The sequence below is a fragment of the Vespa velutina genome, chromosome 2, assembly GCF_912470025.1.
Source record: "Vespa velutina chromosome 2, iVesVel2.1, whole genome shotgun sequence".
NCBI lineage: Eukaryota > Metazoa > Arthropoda > Insecta > Hymenoptera > Vespidae > Vespa > Vespa velutina.
In genome coordinates this window covers 4,586,836-4,612,371 of record NC_062189.1, presented here as the reverse complement: position 1 = coordinate 4,612,371, position 25,536 = coordinate 4,586,836, and the positions used below count along the sequence as shown (strand labels likewise).

Here is a 25,536-nt window from a genome sequence, read left to right as displayed (position 1 = left end):
GAAAATGGAGGCTGACTCACGAGGATGGAATAAGAGAAAGAGAGATAGGGAGACAGAGAGAAAGAGAGGGAGAGCTAACAGTCACCCTCTTACACCTCGCGAGACACCCTCCGATATAACGGAGGATCGATCGATCGTGGATAAGAAGGAAACGTGGGGTGCGAGGTGGCCCCTATGACTCTCACCCTTAATGGTCCGTGATAAGGAAGCAGAATTACTTTCTGCTCGGCAAGTCTTGTAATCCGAACGGAACATCCACCAATCCGGGATTACGCTTCTATTTGTGGGAATCGAGTTACTTTGGAAAACGATCGCAGGATAATTTAAATATATAAATGTTGTTGGCAAGGATGTTGAATAATATAAGGTTTCGTTCATCCTTCACATATTTTTTTGTTTTCTTTTTTTTGTTTTACTTATAAGCGTAAAAGTTTTTATTTCGATTATTTCAATTTCACTCATCGAATCAATTATCTCGAAAATGCAATTGTGTTTTGGGGAACGGTAACGTTACATTTCTCTTTGATATGAAATTTTCATACTCGTGAATACGCATATAACATAAAAGCGGCACAAAATTACCGATGCGCGTATTCCATGATTCTTGGTAAGTACGTATGTTCTAAGTGAAATGCAAGATAAACGAACGAACGACGATTGTTGTGTAAATGCTACTGACAATAAAACTTCCCCTAAACTAAATGAACGATGATGGTTCTTAAGTAAAACGATTATTTCCTTCAAATGACGAACTATGGTACGAACAAACAATAGATCATCGCGATCTTATGCCTGTTAATGTCAAACGTTATTAAAAACGTTTTATACGTGATTTAAATAATTTCTTAACTCTTAAGAAAGGTACGATTTTATCGATTCTCTGCTAAGCCAAGAATATCGACGACACATTCATAAACTCAAAACAAGGATATTCTAAACTACGGTACTTAAAAATTCTTTTATAGAGTCTTTATCTCTAGCAAGCCACGCTGCATGTAATCTGATAGATTCGATGCTTTGTTGGACCGTTCTTTCTGTTCCAGGCATTGGGTGATTTTCAAAGAAGTTTTCCACATCTTTGGCGTATTCTTCGGAGACAAAATTTTCGGTCGTTAACTTGACTAGCCTGGAGAGTAAGAAACCTCCCTCATAACGATCGAGAAGAGTTTTCCAATGTTCCTTGAAGAATTTCCAGGCAATAACACGGCCTTTATATTGTGTCATTGTAACAGACATGAAGCCAAAAACAGTATCTTGTGCTCTTACTTTCTCGCTCATGGAGAATTCAATAGTTCTTTCTATTAAATTTTCGTATCGGATCGCACCAAGCGCTTTCAATATTCTTTCTTTTTCTTCATGAAGATCCGATTCTTCGTAGAGATTAAGCATAGTGTCATAGGTAAAAGCATCACCTACGGAGAGAACAGCACGATAAACCGGACTTCTTAAGTCTGCGGGAAGGGGCATAACGCCAGACATATGAAGTGCGAATCTCCTCGTTGCTTGTCGTATAGTTTCCTCGTCGTTTGCAGCTGCCATACGATCTAATATGAGAGATCTGAGAAGCGTATCTAAATGACTTTCGTTAGGCTTTGGATCCCATCCCAATCTTTTGCTAATATCGCGCATTAGATTTCGAACGAATGCCTTGAATGCATCCGCAGAGTCTAGAGGAGCTAAAAGTACACTAATCTTTCCTATGCAATTCACTATACTAGACCATACTGTATAATTGTCCTCGTGTTTAAATGCTTGCATGAATCTAAGTACTTCTACGGTCGAAGCATGTCCAGCTTGAACCATAGCAAAAAGATCATCCAAAAGACCTAATCTGTCTAATGGAGGTAACGTGTGATCTTTAATGGCAGGCAAAAATAGAGACATCGCTTCTGGACTATAGCGCGTTCTGTAAAAACCGATCGCTCCAGGATTAATCTTTAACCAAGTACCTTCAGGTACGTCCTTAAGTACAAACTCTTTAGTCTTCTCATCCATTAATGCACTAAGAACAGTTTCTTTGGGTTGTTTGGAAGTGCTTACACTTATTGGTACAATCCACGTTTGGTTGTCCGTATCTACAGATCCATCTGCTAAAAATCTTTCTTGAGAGAGAGACAAAATTCTGTCGTTACCTTCTTGTCGATATTCAACTTTTACAATGGGAAAGCCTTGTTGTTTGGTCCACGTAGACATAACACTACGAACAGTTTTTTTGCTAGCCTCTTCCAAGGCAGCCCAAAGATCTTCTGTCTCTGCATAAAAGTAACTATGCCTTTTTAAGTACAAATTCATACCCTTCCTGAAATCGTCATCGCCTATATAAGAATGCAGCATTCTGATAACACATGCTCCCTTATAATACGATATATCATCGAAAATTTCATCTATTTCAGCTGGATGCTCGACTAGGACTTCTATAGGATGACTATTCTTCAATGCATCTAATTCCAATGCTCTGATATGCGTATCTGTTACAAATTGCGTCCAAATATCGTATTCAGGGAAAAGATGTGCAACGCAAAGGAATTCTACGAATGAAGCGTATCCTTCGTTTAACCACAGATGCGTCCACCATTCCATAGTGACGAGATTTCCAAACCATTGATGAGCTAATTCATGTGCTACAACTAAAGCGATCCATTGTTTCCTAACAGAAGATGTATTTTGTGGATCTACCAAGAGACAAGTTTCTCGATACGTTACTAAACCCCAATTTTCCATGGCACCTGATGAAAAGTCCGAAATCGCAATAAGGTCGATTTTCGGAAGCGGATACGCTATACCGAAGTATGTTTTATAATAAGGCAACACCTTTGTTGCCACTTCTAATGCAAATTGTCCTTGCTCTTTTTTGGATTTTGGAGTATAAACTCGTACAAGTACACCATCACTTGATCTGTCCTCTACATAATCAAACTCTCCTATTACTACAGCTACCAGATAGGTCGACATAAGAGGAGTTCTCTCAAAAGTTAATATCTCAATTGATTCGCTAACAGTTCTTTCCTTGATAGGCTGTAAAATAAGAATACAAAATAAGTTGAAAAAAATTTAAAAAAAAAAAAAAAAAAAAAAGAACATTTTATTATGAGATATCACTTACCATATTTGAAAGTGCTGTAACACCAGTTGGTACTTTTAAAGTAATGTCAAACGTGGCTTTATGAGCTGGTTCATCCCAACATGGAAAACAACGTCTAGCATCTGTAGGTTCAAACTGTGTGACTGCTGTATAACCAACCGTACCATTAGTCCTAAAAAAAAAAAACAATCATAATTATCAATATAAAAAAAAGGAGTACAATAAAGATATAAAAATAGAAATTTTTGATATATTTATTTTATTGATTTAATCCATCTATAAATATAATATTACCTTATATATTTACTGCGATAAAAACCTTTCATCTTGTCATTGATTTCTCCTACAAATTCCAAACTTAGAATCACAACTTTTCCAACTGGAAGTTTATCGTCGAATACCAAAGTAGCAGTTTCTTCGGATGAAGATATGTCAATACTCTTTGCAGGAATTGTATATCCATTGTTATTAACAAAATATGCACTTTTAATATTGATTTCCAATGAATTTAAAACAATCGTATCAGTAGATTTGAGTACCTATATAAATAAAATAGAAAATTAATTGAATATAAATATCCTAATTAATCAAACAAAATTTTATTAGTTCTACGGATAAAAATTTATGAATGCTAAACCATTAACTCGTAAATCATCAATAAGAATCACAGTAAATAACAAAGCAATCTTAACTACAATTTTAAATGACATAATTGCATACGATTTATTAAATTTTCTTATCTCTACATTATCAAATAGTCGACTCTGTATAAAAAGAGATAAGCAAAACGCCGCCAGTTATTCAATCTAACATAACGTAGTTTTACCTAAGCTAATCTAAAGCTTTGTATATATACAGATTGCGGTTATATGCACGCCATATGGTTACCAGACCTTCTCTATTCACTTTCGCTTAAAAACATTTAACGATCCGTCTACATAGAAAGTAGTATCTACGGTAATCGATCTGCATTAAACGAACTTACATTAATATGCACATTTTCCGTTCCGTGGAAGATGAAATTTGTTATGTCCGGCACCAACGTGATATCATAGTGACACGGTCGAACATCATTAGGAAGTCGGCGAAATGGCTTTTCTTTGATGCCCGTCATCTCTTGATCCCTGGTTTCAATTGTTGTGGAATAATTTTTACACTGTTTAGCACTGTTCCAATTCCACAATTTGTTCAGTAATTCCAGCTGCAACGAACCACTACTACCTTTCTCTTTCTGCCGACTCACGGGATTTTTCCCGCATGCGCAGTAACCTGAAAACGCCTTGTTTGCAGTCTCGTATATATTCGGAAACGAAACGGGTGCTCCAGATCTCAGGGTCGTCAATCTTATCTCATTCCAGAACCACCGATAGATGGCTCTGTTGGGCATTGCGAAAAAACTAATGAATTCTGGACCAATAGGAGAGAGGGAGCGAAATTCACAGACGCGAAATCGCCGCGGGCATTTGTTAAGTACCAACGACAGATGTTAAATACCAAAGCATCTGTTTCCTTTGCGTGTTTCCTAATAAAGAGCACAATTATCAGAAAGAATATGTATATAACAGCCGTCTGCGATTTACTTATTTACATAACATCCTTTTTTCGTGTAAATATTATCTATGTATTCAACTTGTCGCACATTCTGTACTTTCACAAATTAAAATTAAAATGTCAATGAACTTTAGTCTTGTCAAATTATTTCAAATCTCAGAAAATTACGAAATAATGTACAACTATGATTATATTTCTTACACATTAGTTTTTCAATGAAAATCTGAATAAATCTAATAATCTCTAATCGTATTCTTCTCGATAGACAAAATCACTGAAATTAGATAATTTCTTTATATATTTGCAAACTTTTATTTGCGAATTAAAGTATTTATAATTTTAAAAAACGATAAAAAGAATTGTATGATTTTATTTTTAAATTAATAAATCGCTTAACGAGAAAATTGCAATTTCTTTTTTATCGAACATGTATCTATGGCTCCATCTTACAATTAAAATAGAAATGATTATAGGTCAGAATAATATACCGACATGCAACATCTGTTAACATTTTACTGTAAGATGGCAATACCATCGTACTCAACATATTGAGAATTTTTTAAAAACATTTTGTTATAATCAATCTATAAAAAAATTAATTTATGATAAAAATATTTATCTTACAAATCGCATTATTGCTTATGTAACCATATATTTCTTACTAAGACGAATGATACATTAAATGCATTTATTCCATATCTATTGATATTATAAAAAATGTAAAGAATAAACCGTTTATGTTATAGATAAACCACAATATATTATAAAAATAATCGCAAAATATTAGAAATTGCAATGTTAAAATCAAGATTGAATGGAATTACGACATAACACATAATCCTAACCTTATAGGATCGATCGAATTCTAAATATAATTATAGTTAATTAGTTTAGTACGAGGAATGTCAATTAAAAAAGTCATGGAACGTATCGTAACTTGTTCAATCATGCTCGAAACCCTGAAAAGACGTGTAATAAATATAACAAAAACTTACATTCGCGCTAAAAGGATTTCACGAAATCGCGCGTCGTCGCAGTAGCCGAGTTATCGGCAGTGCATCGTATTCAAGATGGCGGCTTAGCAGCGACAGAGTGCATAAGAGCGACTGCTCTGAGTGCAACGTGCATAAGCCGTATTTTGATAAACTCGTACTTTCGGAATCGAGTGCGTGCGTAGAAATATCGTCTATAAGACGGTTTTATCGTCTTTAGGAACGAGTCGTGCGATCGCGAATGAATCGTCCGAGATAGTCGGTGGTGGCGTGCGCGAGCGCCCGCCGTATTCAGGAAGACGCGCGTGCGACAGAGACAGAAAAAGAGTGAGAGAGAGAGAGAGAGAGAGAAAGAGAGAAAGAGAAAAAGAGAAAAAGGAGAAAAAGAAAGACAGACGCAGAGAGAGAGCGAGACGGAAAGGATCGCCTCGAAGTTCGGCGATCCCAGTCAGGTTCCAACTTGATAACTTTTTCTGAGAACCCTGAGAGAAAGTTGAATCTACGATAAAGGAAGACAAGAAGACACGCGTCTCGTTGTTGCCGCTGCCGCCGTCGCCGCCGCCGCCACCGCCACCGCTGCCGCTACCGTTGCTACTATTGCTACTACTGCTGCTCTTGCTGTTGCTGCTGTTTCTATTACTATTACGATTTATTGCTACTGCTGTTATTGATAATCTCAACGAGCGACGATTAGGAGCGAACCTTTTTCATGGCGATCGGCGTTAGTACGAGGATACATCGTGCTTCACCACCGTGGTATGAACCACGACAAAGGTGAAGAAAGGTATTACGCCTTCCTTACGATCCGTGACCTGTGACCTGACACTCGTGTTCAAAGGAAGAAACACGACGACGACGGCGGCGACGACGACGACGACGACAACGACAACGACGGAGACGAAAACGAAGACGAAAACGAAAACAAAAACGAAGACGAAGACGACGACGAAGACGACGACGACGACGACGACGACGCGGTACGCGCCGAGGCACATATACCGACACACACACACAGTGCGTCACCGCCCATATGCGATGTGTGTTTCGTGCGTGCGAACGAATGAGTAATCATGTACTGTCAAGACAAGGGCTCGACCGCCTCGAAGAGCAAAGAGGGTAAGTCGACGCCCGCCGAGTCAGTTTCTTTCGTTCTCTTCGTTCGACGACACGGTTACTCTGTTCGGCTTTTCAATTCTTATTTTTTTTTTTCTCTTTTTTTTCTTTTTTCTTCTCGTCGTCTCGTTTCACCTATTTATCATTCTATTCCTCTATTTTGTAATCTTCTTTAATCTTATCCTTTCGTTTTGCCTACTTTATTTCTTCGTTTTTTTTTCTTTTCTTTTTTTTTTTCCCATCCTTTCCTTCTCCGCATCGTGTCTTATCGGATTTCGGTCTCTCCGTGCGCGCATGTGGAAGAAACGAAGCACGATAAGGTGGGTCGGACAGCGCAGAGAGAATCCGCGATCGTGGGGGGTGGATGATTTGGTCGAAGAGCCGCAAGTGACCGAGAAAGAGGATGGTACGAAGAGAACGAGGAGGAGCGGGACAAAGAAAGCGAGAACGTGTCGTTTATGAGGGAAGGCGGTAGGGGTATCCAGGATTATGTATTTTGAGGAAAGAAACCAATCGTATGCGTTCTTGGCAAACCGCGTTATCTATCTTTCCTTGTGCACACGAGTCTATCGTTCGTGAGATCGTCCTACTCAGTGATAGCTTTTTACGCGAGGCCTTTTTTCTATTAAGTTACCAAGAAAATATTTAAACGTGTTGTGTGAAAACGGGAATAAAGTTTATATTTAACTCATCGTCACGTTTGACAATGAAATTACTAATCAAACCATCTTTGTAAATTTATTTGATTGACTAGATATTCTGATGCTTCATTTAGATGAAACAAGTAGTTGAATAGTAAATATTTTTTTAAAAAAAGTAGTTTTGGATTTGTGCCAACGTAATTGTGCTTATTTTTGAAAAGAATTATTTATTGCTATTTGCTCAGATATGCGTGGTTTCAAAAGTTTAAAGAAGAGCAAGATTACTGGCATAGGTACGGACTATTTAACATGATTGATACAACCTTATTGAATTGTATAATCACTTAAGAGAGAAAAATATTTTTATCTCCTTGTACTTGTCCTTACATTATTTCCTTTATACGCATAAATTTTATTATGATTCATTAAGAATCATGAATTATAATAATAAACAGAACTTGACTGGTTTTTTATTGGATCTTTCGTAGCATTAAAATAACTTTCTTTTATGACAATTATTTCTCTTGTATCAATAAACAACTGTTTCTATTGAAAGCCTATTGTCATTAAGTACGTACATGCTCATGTGTCATATACATGTAAAAACAATGCTTTAGCATTTGCATGTATAATTGCACAATTTATATTGAAGCTTAGGCAAATTATATGTTTTTACCTTTAATATTTCCCTTTTTGCAAATATAATTTTACATGATAGATGATACATGAAATTTAACATTTGATTTATATAAATATTAAGTTTTTAGGTGTGACAAGCTTATACATATATAGAATTATATTTGTTGTGTTTATTACATGCAGGGTCAGTGACAATGCGAGAAAAAAAAGGAGGTGCTCTTAGCAGAGTGCAGAAACTAAAAAAACGACTTAGTCACAGTTTTGGTAGACTTTGTAAGTATGCCTGTTATTAGTTTATTAAAAATAGAAGAATTCTTCTTTAATAATTTTTTTATACATGGAATAATTTCTTTTTCAAAACTAATTAGAGAATATTTTAGATATTTTTGTCATTGTTAGAATTGCTTTGCAATTGATTGCATTAGAATAATCTGAAAAACTGATGCTGGTACAGTTTATAAACATCATTAAATTATGTAACGCTTTGTTATCAAAGTTTATTGCTGTTTATATAGACTTGTAAGGATTAATGAATCCGTATTTGTATTTGTCATGCAATATGTAGTGCCACATTCTTAATCTTAATCAAAGGAATTAGAGCAAATGATTTGCAATTTTTAATTGTTCATTACAAAAAGATATTACATAAATTGATTAATACTTTCTATATCTATATATTTTTTTAGCTATCTCTAAAGAAGAAGCTGACGATGCTGCAAATAGAGGTCAGCTGCCTTACAATGGATATTCGGAGGAGTTCCTAGACCGTTTGGAACCAAACGGCAATATACCTGCGGATAAAGATCGTCGATACGGTGAGGTTTAAATATATACCGTTTAATATTTTTGATACTATTTATGCTATCCGTATGATTCATTTTATAGTTACTCTTATATATCATAAATGTCATTTTAAAAAACGTGATTCTATCTTTATAATGAAAAGTCAATCATACAAATTGTTTAAAAAATTTTTAAGGATAAAATTAAATGTTATAGAATGGACAGGTGTTGGTGATCATGAAAGAGTGCATCGGCAGCTTTCCGTTTCTAGCGATTCCAAGCTTCTAGATGAAGATATAAGAGAAGAGGCAAGAGTGATTTTACGGCCTCGGCGTCCACCGCGGCCCAAGTCTGAGGTTTTTCTTGGGCCAGATCCACCACCTCGGAGAACCAAAAGGTTTTCAGCTTTTGGGGTAAGTGAATATTTTTATAAATACTTTTTTATATCAATATACACGATACAATTGCAAATATGTAATATAATTTTCATTAATTCTCGACAGGGAGACTCTCCTTTTGGAAAATCCGAAGCTTATATAAAATTAGAACAGTTAGGAGAAGGTTCTTATGCCACTGTGTTCAAAGGCTATAGTCACCTCACGAATCAGGTGGTGGCTCTTAAAGAAATTAGACTGCAAGAAGAAGAAGGTGCTCCGTTTACTGCCATTCGTGAGGCAAGCCTTCTTAAGGAGTTAAAACATAGTAATATTGTGACTTTACACGATATAATTCACACTCGCGAGACTCTTACTTTTGTTTTTGAATATGTTCATACTGATCTATCACAATACATGGAAAGATATGGTAGTGGAAGTGGAGGTTTAGATCCTCACAATGTTAAATTATTTCTCTTTCAATTGTTAAGAGGACTAGCGTACTGTCATCGTAGGTAAAAACAATTTATATATTGTTGTAGTTCATAATTTAATAAGCTTAATATATATATATATATATATTTTTAACCTATTTATATAAATATTTTTTTTTTTTAGGAGAGTGTTGCATAGAGACGTGAAACCTCAAAATTTATTAATCAGTGAAATAGGAGAACTTAAATTGGCAGATTTCGGTCTTGCAAGGGCGAAATCTGTACCATCGCATACATATTCGCATGAAGTAGTAACATTATGGTATAGGCCACCCGATGTTCTATTGGGTTCTACGGAATATTCAACCTCACTTGATATGTGGGGAGTAGGTTGCATATTTGTAGAAATGCTGACTGGAGAACCAACATTCCCTGGTGTACGATGTACGTACGACCAACTTGATAAAATATTTAAAGTTTTGGGAACACCTACCGAAGAAACTTGGCCAGGTGTAACTCATCTCCCAGGATATAAGCCACACAAATTGTCGTTTTATCCACCAAGAAAATTGGGTCTTTCATTTCCAAGGCTTTATGATATTGCCGACGGTGATAACATGGCATCGTCTCTCCTACAATTGAATCCTGATCAGCGCATAGGTGCCGAAGAAGCTTTAAGACATCCTTATTTTGCCTCTCTTCCTAGAAAATTATATGAATTGCCTGATGGTAAGATCTCATAATCTTTCATGAAATTTCAATGTTATTATATTATCGTACTATTTTTGTTTTTTCTTTTTTTCTTTTTTTTCTTTTTTTTTTTTTTCTTTTTTTGCAGAAGTGTCAATATTCAGCGTTGAAGGTTGCCACTTGTATACAAATTCGAGGCATGGGTGCACAGATTCACGTCACACTGCTCTTAAGACTTGAGGTTAAATGTAAATGAAAGGCAGATGACAAATAATGCCCAGTTCATACTTAGTGAAGACATTCGATTCATGCGTTAAACTATTGGCACATATGCCATGACTATCCACCCGTACACTATCCACAGGCGCGTCGTTCGCTCTCTCTCTCTTTTTCTCCTTCTCCTTCTCCTGTCTCTTTTTTTTCTCTCTTTCTCTCTCTCTCTCTCTCTTTCTCAGGGCTGCTCATAAATTTCTCTTTCCCTTTTCCACTGCGATATTTTTTTTTTTTTTTATGAACTTATACACGTATTGATTAAACAAGCAATGATAAATCATACACTGTAACTGGCCAAGGAAACAAGAAAGTAAGCTGTCTGTGGCTAAAAGAAAGATAAAAAAGTTTTAAGCGATTTGCACGCTCAATTTAGAAAGCAAAAAGCACGCACGACCCATCCTCGCACTTCGTCCAAATACTAGATTTAGATTGATACCAATCAAAAGAAGATGATATATAAACCGTCATATTGCGTCTCCGGATCTCATACCCAATACGGGTTGGCGGTTATTGATTAGCAAAAATATTACGAAGTAATTATTATCATCTTAGAAAAATTATGGAAGATCTGTAAAACGCTGTGTAAATTTTATGCTACTTTCGGATCTTTTGTTGGTCGTTGAAACAATCGAGAGTATTGATACATTAAAATCATTATTGATATTAAATTTGTTGCTACTAATGTAATACGGTGATAGTGAATTTATAGAAATCATAATAAGATTAGAATATCATTATATGTCGACTGTTGCAGCTACCATCATTATACGAAAGAGCAAGGTTATTGAGAAATTATCGTTGATATCAACGGTAATGATCTAGTTATAAGTAATTAATATTAATATGATAAAATGTCAGCAGGCAATAGGTTTGTGACGATAATATAAAGTAAAATCAATAGTAGTGAACAAAGAATGAAATAATAAAGTAGATTTAATAAAATCTAATTTGTTTAGTCGCGCAGATAACTATCGTTAACAGATAGTGGTGCTTTGAAAAATCATAGAGAACATTTTTAATGAGTTTATATTTATCCTTTGTACAATTTATTGGCATTTCTTGTTTTCAATTGAACTTTTAAAATTGTATATAAAGATATACCAACTCAAAAAACGTTGGCAATAGTAGAATAAGGATAAGATAAAAAAAAAAAAAAAAGAGAAGCGATACAGTTCTTCCAAATTTTATCTAAGTTACAATGACTATTACGATATTACTACTCCTTCGTAGGTTATATTTATACCGATTTTTCAGCACACTTATAAAAATATCAACGAGGCGAAAGCAAAAAAAAAAGGGAAACAAATATTTCGAAAAAATTTGAAACATTATTACTATTAATATCGTTATTATTTGAAAAGAGACGCGCAGATGGTAGACTGTAAATAGAACATCAAGTTCGTATTATTGATGACGCTGAGATAGATGAGCTGAGGTTAATAAATGTGAATTTATAATAAATTAAATTGCAATACGGCACTCTAGATCCTATTTCATTCTTTCAGTTTCTTTTTTTTTTCTCACATTCAATAACGTGCCAGTTGCTTTAGTTGTTTAGGTGTATCATAATGCAAAAAATTATTGTAATTGTAATATTTTATCCTATTATCGATTTTTGTACACTTTAATTCCAGGCTAATTATATTTTGTTTGTAATCTTACTGATGAATCATTAATATCCAAACTTCTTTGGTGTATCGAAGAAGATAAAGAATTGTTTTGAATTATAAATCTATGACTATTTGAAAATGATTTTTCTTCCCAACACTATTATGATAAATTATGTTTATGATACTTTTTGATTTCCTGAAATATTCTTTGCAATAATTAATCACTATTACTTTTTCTGTTAAATTTGTAAATAAATCCTAATTTCTGTTTTACCGATAGAAAAAAAAAATTATGAAATGTTAAAATTACAAAATTTAATAAGTGTAATTAGAGAATAGTAACATATAAAATTAAAAAAAAAACTTACAAATTTTATATAATTTAATTCGATTTGTATAAAAATTGATGTATTCAACTTTTATCGTTTTCATGTGGTATTCTATTTTATCGACGCTTTACCAGAAGTAAATCAAAGCTCTGAAATTAAAACTTAGTTATATTAATTTATCTATTGCAAAAAAATCCACGCGTCCAAGTTCAGTCAATTACTACGTATCGCTTTTATACACACAATATCTTAATATCAATATATGTATATATATATATATATATAACATTATTATTTATAGTAATTTAGAATTTTAGGTTAAATTACTATATAGCTTGACCTAACCTATATTGTTAGAATTTACCTGAATTCATCATAATTATGAATTCAGTATATAACGCACATAGTAGAAATATTTATTATGCATTGTTTTAGTATAACGTTTAATATAAATATCATAAAAGTATCAGTATTATATAAAACTAGAAAACATGTCTGAAACAGATGAAATTACACCAAAAATAGAATTTAAAAAGAAAATACATAAATGCATAAGAAAACGCCAATCATCAACAGATGACGATGATGAATCTAATGAAAATCAAGAAAGTTTTGTCAGGTTTGTGGTAAACATTAATGTTATATACCGAGTTAGTCATATTCTTAAAAATATATAAGAGTAATAGTATGTACTTATTTTAGGAAAAAAGTAGAAGAAACTAAAATTATTCAAAAGTTACGGGAACGACCAAGTGGTGTAAATATTGTTGGATTAGCATTAGGAGAAAAAGTAGTACCTGATATAATGACAGTAAGCTTTAAAATTATATATTAATTTTATTTGAACTATAGTAGATATCATTCCATAAGATTTTTATTATTTAATAGTCAGATCCCTTTAATGTCAAAACTGGAGGAATGGTAAATATGTCTGCTTTGAAAAATACAAAGCTCAAACAAAATGATGCATATGAAACTGGTATTGGTACACAATTTAATGCTGAAACTAATAAAAGAGATGAGGATGAAGAAATGTATAAATTTTATATAAATTTTATCTTATATAAATGTTGAATAATAATTTTCTAAATATTAATATGTGAATGTATTTGTTAGGGTTAAATATATAGAAGAGCAATTATCGAAACGTAAAAGTAAAAATAAAGATGAGACAGATTCTAATACAAATAATGATAAAGGATCATATTGCTCACCAGAAGAAGCTGCATTACAAGCTGTACCAGAACATCTCAGACAAAGTTCAGCTCATCGTAGTGAAGAAATGCTTTCAAATCAAATGCTTTCTGGAATTCCAGAAGTAGATCTTGGGATAGAGTAAGTCATTATTTTAGTAAATCATGATTCTATCGCTAACTAATTTTGATTTAATTTATTTCATATTTTAGAGCAAAAATTCGTAACATTGAAGCTACAGAAGAAGCAAAATTGAAATTGCTTTGGGATAGGCATAGAAAAAAAGATGGTCCATCACAATTTGTACCAACCAATATGGCTGTAAATTTTGTACAACATAATAGATGTAAGCTTCTATATATGCAAGTAACATATATAAATAGTAAAGTTGATTTGAAAAATAATACATGTACTTTCTTCCTTATTATTTTTTAGTTAATATTGAAGAATCAGATTTCCAAAAGTCAAGACAAGATAATGATGAGGATAGAAAAAAAGTTGTGACCCCTAAAGAAGATTTTAAGGGAAAACGGAAAGATAATGGTGAAAAAGCTACAGACGATTACCATTATGAGAGGTTCAAAAAACAATTTAGAAGATTTTAAATAAAATTTTTAAATGTAATGAAATATGTATAATTTTTTTTTTTTATTGAAATATCTATAATAATTTTCTATAGAAAAGTATGTATTAAGTTATACACATAAGCTGAATGTTATTTTCAATTGTATTTACATGCGTTCAAATTGAATTAGTATTCCAATTACATTAAAATATATTATCAAACTATAATAATTTTATTTTCCATTCTGGTGAGTTAACATCGAAGTTCTCTACTTCTAAATATTAGAGATAATAACATTAATATCTTCGAGACACAATATATATTATACATATACAGGAGTACAGTAAACTAATATTTAAAAAATAATACATTATCTTGAACATTACAAAAATCGTATCATTCGAGGAACTTAAAATAATTTTAATTTAAATTGTAATACTTTAAAATTTAGTAGTTTTATTTGTATTCGTTCATATTTATTTTTATTTATACTTTTTATAATCAATATTATATATCCTACTGCACTTATGGTTACTATCATAAGAGAGTATAACCAACACAAGCTTATATATTGGTACGATAGACGCAAGGCTGAAACAGCCATCTCTGCTTGCGTTTGTAGTTCATATTTTGTACATACCTGTCGCTAAAGTCACACACGTTTCGAGCGAAAGGTAATGAACAGTTTTAAATGAACAATATATGAATGAGTGAGGGTTACTGAATTTTGGGATAGTAAAATCATATTTCATCTGATGTAAAAATTGTAAACACGTTTCTGTTATAAGGTTAGAATAAGAAAATTTACATTTGTTTTCATACTACGACAGTGATTAAAAAAACTTTGAGAAAGTTTGTAATAAAATATTTAGCTTGTGTATTTTACTGTGTGACATTTCAAATATTCTTCATTCATTATGAACGATTCTACAATAAATTCATTTACCAAAAAACAATTAGGTGAAAGAATAAAAGCTAGAAAAAAGATGAGGTTAGTATGTTAATTATATTTTCTCTGGAAATAGTTTTTTTTTAAACATGGCAAAGGATCTAATTTTTAAATTCTATTTATAATAAAATATTTTATTTGTTTCAGTAAGGCACAAATACAATTAGCAATTATTAAAAAAAAGCAATGCGATGCTAGAGCTTTAAAAATTGTTGAACAACTTTTGGAACCTATTGTTGAAACACAGTGGCTCCTTCAAAATGTAGGTATTTATATTAATTTAATAATATATTCATATAATATTTTGTTCAAAATATTCTTGTACATTTTTCTAGTTGCAACATATCAATAAAAGTCATATGGAAGATGTAATCGAAGAAAGAGCAATAGTGAAATTATGTGGTTATGTTCTTTGCAAAAATCCTATAACAGTAATAATTACTCAAAAATTTCATATATCTACAAAAAGAAACAAAGTTTATGATGTTACGCGTAGAAAGAATTTTTGTAGTTCATATTGTTATGGAGCATGTAATTATCTTCTTGAACAAATGCTTACTAGTCCACTTTGGTTAAGAGAACAAGAGGAGATACCAGTGTTTCATTTATTATCTTCAAATCTTCAGACAAAAAAAGATATGCTTGGAGATGAAGTATACGTAAATGATATTCTATCAGAAAATGATAAAGAATATGTAGAACCTGCTGAAAAATTTGAAGAAGCAGAAAGTCAGATATTAGACGAAGTAACAAATATTTACGATAAATTACCGAAAAGCAATGATAAAGTATCAAATATTATATCAAATGAACATACAATTTTTGAAAATACATCTTCAGAATATTCCGTACCGAAAAACGTACAAACAGAAGATTTTAAAATGCATGATAATAATTTGAAAAGTTATCAAGATACAATAGGTAATATAAAAGCATCTACTTTATCTACAAACATTAAGTGTTCTAATGAAACTAATGAAAACTGTAATGAACAGACTGAAATTATTCAAAAATACTATGAAATACCTATTTTGGCAAAAAATTCTAAAACATTGTTAGATTGTGAGAAACGTGATAAAATAATAGAAAATACGTCTAATATACAAATAGTTGAAAAGAAGTGCGAAGAAGATAAGAAAATTAACGAATTTATAATAATCAAACAAAATATCTTAGACAAAAAAGAATATCCTATTGAAAATGAAAAAGATAAATATGAAAATGTACAAAAAATGAACAATAATAAAGTAACAAGAAATGCATCCACAAAAAATATGAGAAAAAAGAAAATATCTGAAGATTCGGAACAGTCTTCTACCAAATTTTATGCATTAACTATGCGAGTTGAGAAGAGTGTTAAAGAATGGATTACAGAAGATACTATTTCTTTTTTACAAGGAGATTCTGATATAAGATTGCAATTAATGGAAAATTTTATTCAACATGAAAGATATGTACAATTATGTAAAAAGTTAAATAAGTTACAACTACAAGATGAGAAAGAAGATTGTATAGATTTATCTAGTAATACATTAAAACCATTACCTCATTTTTCTATATTGCAAGAAGAAGCAGATAAAATTGAATTAAAGGTATATCATATTTTTAAAATAATCTAATATGTGCATAGATTAAATGCATATTAATACACAGGTGCATGCGTTTTACGAAGGACGTATGGTAATAGATCAACCTAAGAAAGTTGTAGAAAATAATGAAACATGTACATCATATCCTATATTGCCTTTAATAGATGCACATGCACCCAAGGCATTACGTCGTAAGATCTTTTTGGATAAACTTCATAAAATGTAATTTTTATTTTATTCAAATTTTTTAATTAATTAATACTGTTAGTTGATTGTAACTTTTGAACTTCATTTTTTTTTTATTACAGATTACCAGATTTGTTGCGCATGTTAGCTGATAGTACTCGGTGTTATACAATAATGGAGTACATAAATGACAACAGTAGTAATACATTAATAAAAGGCTTAGTGAATACGTTTTCATTATCTGCTTCAAATATAATTTTCAAAACTGCTGAATGGACTCTTGTAGGACTGATAATTATTAAAATGTAAGGATTTTCGACTAATAATAGATCTTGTAGATTTTAAAAATTAATCCATGTTAACAGCATATATATAATTTAAATTTTGAAAATATTTTCAGGTTAAGCATAATGGATCCACAATTGAAAATCTTATTAGCAACAAAACAAGCATCAATATATATATCAATGGTATTAATGTCATATAAATTAGATTCATATTATTTAGATAGGTTTATAATTGAATTAACAAATAATCCAAAAATATTTGAAATTAAATAAACTTGAACTCGTTATAGAATTCATCATTTTAAATTGATTTGTTTTATAGAAAGTTAGGGATAATTCCTATTGATTAAAAATGAAATATTGAAGCTACACATATATGCATTATATGTGTCTTATTTTATTTTTTAATAAATATTATATTTACTATTTATACAATATATTGTCATCGTTTTACTAGAAATACAAGTAATTCAATGTTTTTTGATCATGTATAAAAGACAATAAATCTAATTTTCATAAAAAAAATGTTGGATAAATAATGATATATCCCCGTGTAAATCATCAGTGTGTGTATATAGATTCTTATAATTAGTTCAAATTCACATAGAAATATATTATTATTTAAACAACATTTTTTTATGAATATTAGATTCATTATATATATATTATATATATATATATTATATTATATATATATATAATATATATATATATATATAATGAATATATATATATAAAATTTATTTTATAAACTTTAGAATTTATAGTGAATTTGATAACGCAGTAGGAACACCTGTAATTGGTGAAGGAGGACAATCTAACCCTAAACTGTCAATTTGTGTTGACGGTAATGGATCTTGCGTGGTTCGATTACCCACTTTATCTCTTAAAGCTTCATAAAGGATATGCACAGCCTCATTATGCTAAAAAAATTATAATATTAAGAAAATAGTGTATAAATGTATCCTTTGTAAGATATAATTAAAAGATATTGAGAATAATACCTGACTAGTTGGTTGTAAGGCTTTTAGTAATGAATGTAATCGCGTGGGTGGTAATTTTGGATGAATATACCAAAGCAACTTTAGTAAATGACGCGTTACATTATCCCTGCTTAAGCCTGCCAGAAAGAATTCATCAAATATTACAGTACAAAATGATTCATTAGAAAACTCATCTGCCATATTCAATATTAATAGTGAAACCTGGAAAGAAATAATACAATTCTCTACATAGTTTCTTAAATAAATAGAATGATTTTTTACATACCAGAGTATGTAGAAAAGGATCTTCAAAAGCACGTTGTGCTTGACAATTTGGTAAAGTTGCTAATACTCTCATTAAACCCCTAGCATCTCCTCTTCCTCTACCTATACCACCACCACCTCCTATATGTAATGCATAATACATAGATAAGACTGCAGCAACACCAGATAATTGTGCATATGCTTGGCATGCATCAGGAGGTGGGCCAGAATGTTCTATAATAGCAATTGCACTTTCTCTCTCATCAGGTGGTAGTTTACAATTTAACTGTCTGATTTGATCATCGACCTACATAATAATAAAAATAAAAATTATACGGAAAAGCTAAATTAATATGTATACAAAATCAAAATAAATTTTATACTGATTAATATATTTATAATGATATTTACCATAAGAGACATTAATGCTGGTAAAAATTTTGTAACAACTTGACTATCAAGTTTTGGTTCTTTGAAATCTTGTGAGTCAATCATTTGCCAGGCAGAAAGACCCAGAGCAAGCATTCTTAATAATAATACAAGAACAGCATTTTCTCGTGGTAATGCTTCACCATTAATTAAATGAAGAGCTATCTTGATTGCGCTACTAGCAAGAAAATTCACTGCATATGGATCACATAATGTCATGCTTAAATCTCCTAATACTTGTTCTTGTCCTCTCTATATAAAATTAAAAATTTCTTCTATTTCTTATTATACTAGACGTTATTATAAGTTATTATAATGCTTAATATACCTTAATACTATCCAAAAATCCTTGCAATTCACGAGATCTTTTCACATCCACATTTTTTTCCCTAATACATGCGTCTAAACACCAGGTAAATTTATGACAAGGATCAACTGAAATAATATCTTGAACCTAAATAAAATGTTAATTCCGAATTTGAGGCTGCACATTTACTTTAAATTTATTTTATCACAAATCTTATTGTCTTACCTCCAAATCATGCAAGGCCATTAATAACTCTGCTCTAAGAGTGCAATAATGTATATTTTTTGTACGTAAAAATAAAGTACGTAAAAATTGCAATACCATATCGTATAACTTTACACTATGTCCAATCATATGAGCTAATTTTTGTACAACTTCTCCTTGTCTTCGTACCTATAAATACAAAGTTGATTAATTTTTTTATATTACAAAGTAGTCACATTTATATAATTACTGTGCAAATTACTTTAGGAGATGGTGTGAAGAAAAGACTATTCAAATTTCGATGATCAAACAGAATTTGCTCTTTTTCTATAATATATCGACTAAATAATGGTGATACTTCATCCCCAAAAAGACTTTGATTATCTCTCCAAATCTGACGTTTTACTTCTGTATCAGCATCATTATATAATTCCTTTTCTCTAACTAATACACGCAAATATTTGTCTTCTATTTGTGGTGTATTTCTTAAGATACACATTACAACAGGCCTTAATGCTGCTACTCTTACTGCAGGAAAACTTTTAGAAAGTAATTCTTTTAATCTTCTATCACCTGGGGTTCCTTTATCGACTCTTTCCGCACCTATTTCATTTATTCGTTTTACCAATTTTTCCCTTAATTCTTCTAACACAGAAGCATGAAAATCTAATCGTCTGACTCCATGCAAATCGAGTAAAGGTAACATAGGACGTAAAGAAGGCAAAAGGATACCATTTTCCAGCTGTATTAAAAAAATAAATGTATATATCAATGAAATTGAAAGTAAGTTTTATAAAATTGTCTTTAATTCAAAGTACCTGAAATTCTTCAATTGCTTTTAAAGGATCAGTACAACTTGTTAAAGCATCTCTTAAGTAAACTTGCCCAGGTATACCAAGATCCTCTAATCCATTTCCAGTCTCACCATTACTTTTTGCAGAATTCATTTTTTTCTAATACTATAAACCATATAATTCCATGAATAATATAAATTTAAAATATCTAATCGTATATTATAAACAAAACGTTTCTTATGAAAAATGTCTCTAGAATCGTAAATATTTACCAACTTAGAAATATTATTGATTAATACAATATTTCGATAGCATATCGATAAATATTAGCTGTGTATTCGAATATATCGATTATATGAATATGCTTAACTTTCGATATATTTAATTGTAAATTCTATAAAGTAAAATAAAATAAATTATTCTATAATTTATTATATCATATGTAATTATAAATAAAGAATATTTATTTATTGATAATGAAATTGACTCATATAGTGGGACGCTCTTATACAAATGTTATACTTCGCGACAGAGTCAATAGGTAACGCATGTGTCGCTAAAACTATAAAAATATTTTAACATCTTTAGTATAAATTAACTTTGCAGGTCTGTTCTCGCTTTAGTTTTAATTTTAACGTTTATTAATTATTATAGCTAGAGAGTTAATTTATAAACTTTCCTAACACTTTCTGTAACAGTAACAATAACCATAACGTAAGAGCTATAAGATATATAATGTTCCGTAATGTAGCATTTCTGCGGTGGATTCGACTTCATTTATTACGGTATAGGTTATATTTCAAAAATATTTTTTAAGTAATTAAATTTTAAAAGTAAATTTATCAATTATAGTGGAATCAATTTTTCATTATATTATCTTTGGATGAGTACAATATATATATATATATATATATATATATATTATGTTCTAATATAAATTGATATAATTTATATAAATATAAAACGATATAAACAAAGAAACAAATTGATTAACTAAAATATTTAATCTTGTGATTCTTCAGAATTCATATAATACATTTTATTGTACGAATGATTCATTTTACGGGTTTATTTTCACAATAAGACAAAATTTTAATCTAAAATTTACCTAAATAATTTCTTTGATTTACACGGTTTATGGACATTCCATTTATCGCGCCAATAATCTTGCAATCTGATTGGCTATCCGTGAGAACAATAGAATTCCAACATATTTAATTTTTCGATTGTTACTATTATTGTTATATCAAAACTATTATTGTTAATCTATTCGACTATTACAATGGTTAAATCGATCAACACAATTGATCGAAACCTTATCTTTCTTTACCATGGAAAGTACATGTGACCAGCCTATAGTGCGATAAATAAAAAGAACAAAGGCAATTGTAATAAAGTTTTTATTATCGAAATTAGTGGAATATCGAAATCGGACTCCTAGAGAATTGTTCATCGGGTATCATCTGTACGGAGATGAAATATAGTGACTTTTTGCAAATCAATTAAAAACAAATGGTAATGTTACAAACCAAATACTATTAATCCAAATAATATAATGTGTTCTTTCAACCGGCAGATGGTATTAGTAGTGATTATATCGTCTATTGGCAACTCTATCTAACTCTCTTTCTTAAAGAAAATACGTAGTGGAAAATCAACATGACGGAGTCTTGAAAATGATATTTAGACTTAAAGTTAACGATAATATGCCTTTATAGTATCTTTATTTGATAATAAGTTTGTCTCATTAATTGTAAGCAATTGTGAGTAGTAGTATACTACAAGCAGAAAATCGATGAAGTATTAACTTAATATTTTTGTAATAGATTATATATAACTTTAAATTTATTAATTTAAGATCTTATTTTAAATATTTGGTATAAAAAGCAAACAAACTTTTTATGTTTCATTTGAATAAGATATGTAAATCATGGAAATAGATAGTAATGGTACTCCTTACTCAAAAAAAGGTGATCATGAACAAGATAAGGTCAGTATTTTGTTTGTTTCTTATTACACGTAATATATGATAATATTTATAAATTTAGCACGTCTTTGTTTTATTATTATGCTAAAAATAGAAAACAAATACGTATTATGTTTTTAGATTTAGATTGAAATTATCAAAATTCTATAAATAATGATAAATGTGATATACAATATTTATAATATTTAATTATTTTAGATTATTGTATTGAAAATTATTATATTGAATCATATATTTCTTTTTATAGATATTACTTCAACCATTTACTTATATTCTTCAAATTCCTGGGAAACAGATAAGAACTAAATTAGCAAATGCCTTTAACTATTGGTTAAAAATACCAGATAATAAAATTCAGGCTGTTGGAAATATAATACAAATGCTACATAATTCTAGTCTTTTGTGGGTTGAAAAAAATTTTATCCTTTTATAATATCTTATATATTTTATTTTTACTTAATTTAAATAATTCTGTGTATAAAAATTATACTTTGATTGATTGATAAAATATTTACATTTTTTAAAATAAATGAAGTAAATTTATAGAAAAGAATATTCATAATTATTGGATATTTAATGATGATATACTATTTTATATTCCTTATTGTAGGCTAGATGATATTCAAGATAATTCTATTCTAAGAAGAGGCATTCCAGTAGCACATTCCATTTATGGTGTGCCAAGTACTATAAATGCTGCAAATTATGTTTTATTTATTTCTTTAGAGAAAGTGCTTTCCTTAAACCACCCTGAGGTTAGTAATAACGTAAATAATTCTTTAATGTGATTTTATTTTAATTTTGTTTAATTTTAATACTACTAATGAATATCAAATATTTCATTAGGCAACACAAGTATTCACAGAACAAATTTTAGAGCTTCATAGAGGTCAAGGCATGGATATATATTGGAGAGATAATTATATTTGTCCATCTGAATCAGAATACAAGCATATGACTATTAAAAGTAAGACAGTATAAAATTGCTTGAAGTATGTATATTTGTAATAGGTGATAGAAAAAAAATTATATAGTAATTATAAACAAAAATGTGTGTGTTTGTATATGCATATATATATTAATCAATGTTATTCAATCTATGTTTAAATGCACAATAGAAACTGGTGGACTCTTCAACTTGGCTGTGAGATTAATGCAACTATTTTCCACTTGCAAGGAAGATTTTTCACAACTAGCAGGAATTATAGGTCTTTACTTCCAAATACGAGATGACTACTGTAATTTATGTAATCAAGAAGTAAGATCACAGTAACATTTTTTGCATTAAAATAATTTTTTTGAATATAAATATTTTAAGATATTAATTTGAATAATCTAACTTTTATAGTATACAGAAAACAAAAGTTACTGTGAAGATTTATCTGAAGGGAAATTTAGTTTTCCTATTATTCATGCGATAAGAAGTCATCCTGAAGATCATCAGATAATGAGTATCCTTTGACTATTTTGATATTTATATATAAATTAATAATTTAATTAAAATAATTTAATTTTAATTTTTAAAAAGAGTATTATTCCTTAATGTTTTATAATAAAGATATTTTAAGGCAACGAACTAAGAATGTTGAAGTAAAACGTTATTGTGTAAATTTATTAGAAAAATTTGGATCATTTGCTTATACAAGACAAGTTCTTGAATCAATTGATAAAAAAGCTAGAGATGAAATAGAACGTCTTGGAGGAAACCCATTATTGATAAAACTTTTAGATGAAATTATAAATTGGAAATCACAAGAAACTAGACTAAAAGTTTAATTAAACATTTTGTTAAATAATGTTAATGCAGCAAATGCTTATTTTATTTAAGAATGTACATATATGGTATAATACTTAACATTTTTTGATGTGTCTGTTCTATAGAATTATTATAATTTTAACTACAGTTTTTATATAAATATCAGAAATATTAAATGTTTATAAAAAATACAGTATGAATAGAGAATGATTTAATTTTTGTTTTTATGTGTCATCATTAATGTGTTGAAAGTTATTTGAAGTTTTTTATAAAATTATTATTTATTAAAATGAATAATAACCATGTTACAGTATATATAAAAGTAATATATATATTGTATAACAATATTGAAAGAATTAATAATCTTTTTTGTACGTAAAAAATTAATATCAATTACTTACATATTAACAAAAATAAATGTTTGTGTGAAATGATGTTTATGTGGTATATGTTATATAAGTTAACAATTTTTATAAATGGAATTAAATGATATTTTTAATTTATATTTATTGATTATTTATAAAGATTTATAGTAAAACAGGCTTAAATAACATTGTAAAATGTTTTCGATATTGAATGATTTTAAATATTTATGTATACCTTTTACACACGTATAAAATATTATTAATTATAACAGTTCCAGTATCATTTTATTATTGTACCTTTAATGAGTTGACAACCAATTATGTATTTCCAAGTTTTATTATCAATCTTGGTATTTATACTAAAATTTCATGATACATTATATAATACATAACATTGAGCAATCAGCACCGACATTTGTAATTCTTTTGTACATTACATGATTATACGTTGCATATTTGTATACATAATGAGCTATAATATTACAGTTTATCATTGTGTAAAAAAGCACGCGTAAATATGAAATATGCTTCTATATCAACTAACAAAAATATTTGTTACTCGATATTTCAGCTTTGTCCTTTGTATGACAATTTGTACAATTTCTTGTTAATGAACGGAAACGTATATTCATTAATTTGACTTATAATCCACATATCGCGTTAAAGCATTTTTTTCTTTATTTGCATTTAAATGTGATTTAGAATTTATGTTGTATATATTTTTTTTGTTTTTATTAAAGTTAATCGTATAATAAATAAAAATCGTAATAAATAAAAAGAAGGATATATAATGAGTTGTGTTATTTAAAATCTATTTACTCATTCCTAGTACTCACTTTCTGTTTTTGATTACATGTATCAAATTTTATTGTTGTTATAAATGTTTGCATAATTTTATAACGCACGATAACTCAGTCTTTCCTAATATCGCTTTTTCATTATACTGTTTTCCATTCAATATATGATTTTTCCGTAATACACGTACATTTATTGACTTCGGTCTATTAAACTTATTCTCGAAAAATCTCCCGAAGAGTTTTCTTAAACGTAGCTTATTTTCTTTCTTTCTCTTTCTCTTTTTTTCTCTCATTCTTTCTCTTTGTTTCTCTTTTCTTCCCTTTCTTCTTTTTTTTTTTTTTCTTGTTAATTTCGAGTTTCTGCGCTAT

General features: G+C 29.9%; 6 protein-coding genes across 23 annotated transcripts; 4 read left to right on the top strand and 2 right to left on the bottom strand.

The window, feature by feature from the left end:
- Positions 1-388: 388 nt before the first annotated feature.
- LOC124946868 (puromycin-sensitive aminopeptidase) lies at positions 389-6,716 on the bottom strand. 3 transcript variants are annotated; one of them, XM_047488192.1, is made up of 5 exons: positions 5,629-6,716; positions 4,068-4,604; positions 3,377-3,621; positions 3,104-3,254; positions 389-3,015 (listed from the first exon to the last, which is right to left on the bottom strand). In XM_047488192.1, the coding sequence occupies exons 2-5, from the start codon at positions 4,467-4,469 to the stop codon at positions 934-936; spliced, it is 2,880 nt and encodes a 959-aa protein (XP_047344148.1). In that variant the 5' UTR covers positions 4,470-4,604; positions 5,629-6,716; the 3' UTR covers positions 389-933. The 3 variants fall into 3 exon arrangements, with proteins under 3 accessions (XP_047344148.1, XP_047344150.1, XP_047344149.1); XM_047488194.1 differs by having other exon boundaries at positions 4,068-4,351; positions 5,629-6,223; XM_047488193.1 differs by lacking the exon at positions 5,629-6,716 and having other exon boundaries at positions 4,068-4,618.
- On the top strand, positions 5,686-12,307 carry LOC124946872 (cyclin-dependent kinase 14). 7 transcript variants are annotated; one of them, XM_047488204.1, is made up of 7 exons: positions 5,687-6,409; positions 8,202-8,291; positions 8,705-8,833; positions 9,018-9,214; positions 9,305-9,690; positions 9,794-10,338; positions 10,448-12,307. In XM_047488204.1, the coding sequence occupies exons 2-7, from the start codon at positions 8,213-8,215 to the stop codon at positions 10,537-10,539; spliced, it is 1,428 nt and encodes a 475-aa protein (XP_047344160.1). In that variant the 5' UTR covers positions 5,687-6,409; positions 8,202-8,212; the 3' UTR covers positions 10,540-12,307. The 7 variants fall into 7 exon arrangements, with proteins under 7 accessions (XP_047344162.1, XP_047344160.1, XP_047344157.1 ...); XM_047488201.1 differs by having other exon boundaries at positions 5,687-6,741; XM_047488205.1 differs by lacking the exon at positions 5,687-6,409 and adding an exon at positions 6,752-7,239.
- Positions 12,308-12,584: 277 nt separating this feature from the next.
- On the top strand, positions 12,585-14,492 carry LOC124946874 (telomere length and silencing protein 1 homolog). Of its 2 annotated transcripts, none has more exons than XM_047488216.1 (6): positions 12,585-13,137; positions 13,214-13,322; positions 13,400-13,545; positions 13,628-13,846; positions 13,918-14,051; positions 14,141-14,492. In XM_047488216.1, exons 1-6 carry the CDS (start codon positions 13,088-13,090, stop codon positions 14,308-14,310), a joined length of 828 nt encoding a protein of 275 aa, XP_047344172.1. In that variant the 5' UTR covers positions 12,585-13,087; the 3' UTR covers positions 14,311-14,492. The 2 variants fall into 2 exon arrangements, with proteins under 2 accessions (XP_047344172.1, XP_047344171.1); XM_047488215.1 differs by having other exon boundaries at positions 12,587-13,130.
- Positions 14,493-14,856: 364 nt separating this feature from the next.
- LOC124946870 (RNA polymerase II subunit B1 CTD phosphatase Rpap2) lies at positions 14,857-19,656 on the top strand. 2 transcript variants are annotated; one of them, XM_047488197.1, is made up of 8 exons: positions 14,857-15,058; positions 15,172-15,261; positions 15,367-15,481; positions 15,555-16,811; positions 16,873-17,030; positions 17,117-17,299; positions 17,395-17,464; positions 18,040-19,656. In XM_047488197.1, the coding sequence occupies exons 2-8, from the start codon at positions 15,188-15,190 to the stop codon at positions 18,046-18,048; spliced, it is 1,866 nt and encodes a 621-aa protein (XP_047344153.1). In that variant the 5' UTR covers positions 14,857-15,058; positions 15,172-15,187; the 3' UTR covers positions 18,049-19,656. The 2 variants fall into 2 exon arrangements, with proteins under 2 accessions (XP_047344153.1, XP_047344152.1); XM_047488196.1 differs by lacking the exon at positions 18,040-19,656 and having other exon boundaries at positions 17,395-17,894.
- LOC124946871 (negative elongation factor B) lies at positions 18,030-20,571 on the bottom strand. Of its 2 annotated transcripts, XM_047488198.1 has the most exons (9): positions 20,535-20,571; positions 20,287-20,427; positions 19,731-20,210; positions 19,490-19,657; positions 19,286-19,411; positions 18,940-19,209; positions 18,551-18,835; positions 18,286-18,486; positions 18,030-18,204 (listed from the first exon to the last, which is right to left on the bottom strand). In XM_047488198.1, the coding sequence occupies exons 2-9, from the start codon at positions 20,413-20,415 to the stop codon at positions 18,043-18,045; spliced, it is 1,821 nt and encodes a 606-aa protein (XP_047344154.1). In that variant the 5' UTR covers positions 20,416-20,427; positions 20,535-20,571; the 3' UTR covers positions 18,030-18,042. The 2 variants fall into 2 exon arrangements, 1 of the variants encoding a protein (XP_047344154.1); XR_007100224.1 differs by lacking the exon at positions 20,535-20,571 and having other exon boundaries at positions 18,186-18,204; positions 18,286-18,401; positions 20,287-20,527.
- Positions 20,572-20,895: 324 nt separating this feature from the next.
- On the top strand, positions 20,896-25,156 carry LOC124946873 (geranylgeranyl pyrophosphate synthase). 7 transcript variants are annotated; one of them, XM_047488212.1, is made up of 8 exons: positions 20,896-21,047; positions 22,182-22,252; positions 22,497-22,651; positions 22,860-23,004; positions 23,096-23,216; positions 23,368-23,507; positions 23,598-23,700; positions 23,808-25,156. In XM_047488212.1, the coding sequence occupies exons 2-8, from the start codon at positions 22,193-22,195 to the stop codon at positions 24,023-24,025; spliced, it is 942 nt and encodes a 313-aa protein (XP_047344168.1). In that variant the 5' UTR covers positions 20,896-21,047; positions 22,182-22,192; the 3' UTR covers positions 24,026-25,156. The 7 variants fall into 7 exon arrangements, with proteins under 7 accessions (XP_047344168.1, XP_047344169.1, XP_047344163.1 ...); XM_047488213.1 differs by lacking the exon at positions 20,896-21,047 and adding an exon at positions 21,759-21,777; XM_047488210.1 differs by lacking the exon at positions 20,896-21,047 and adding an exon at positions 21,871-22,062.
- The last annotated feature ends 380 nt before the right edge of the window (positions 25,157-25,536 follow it).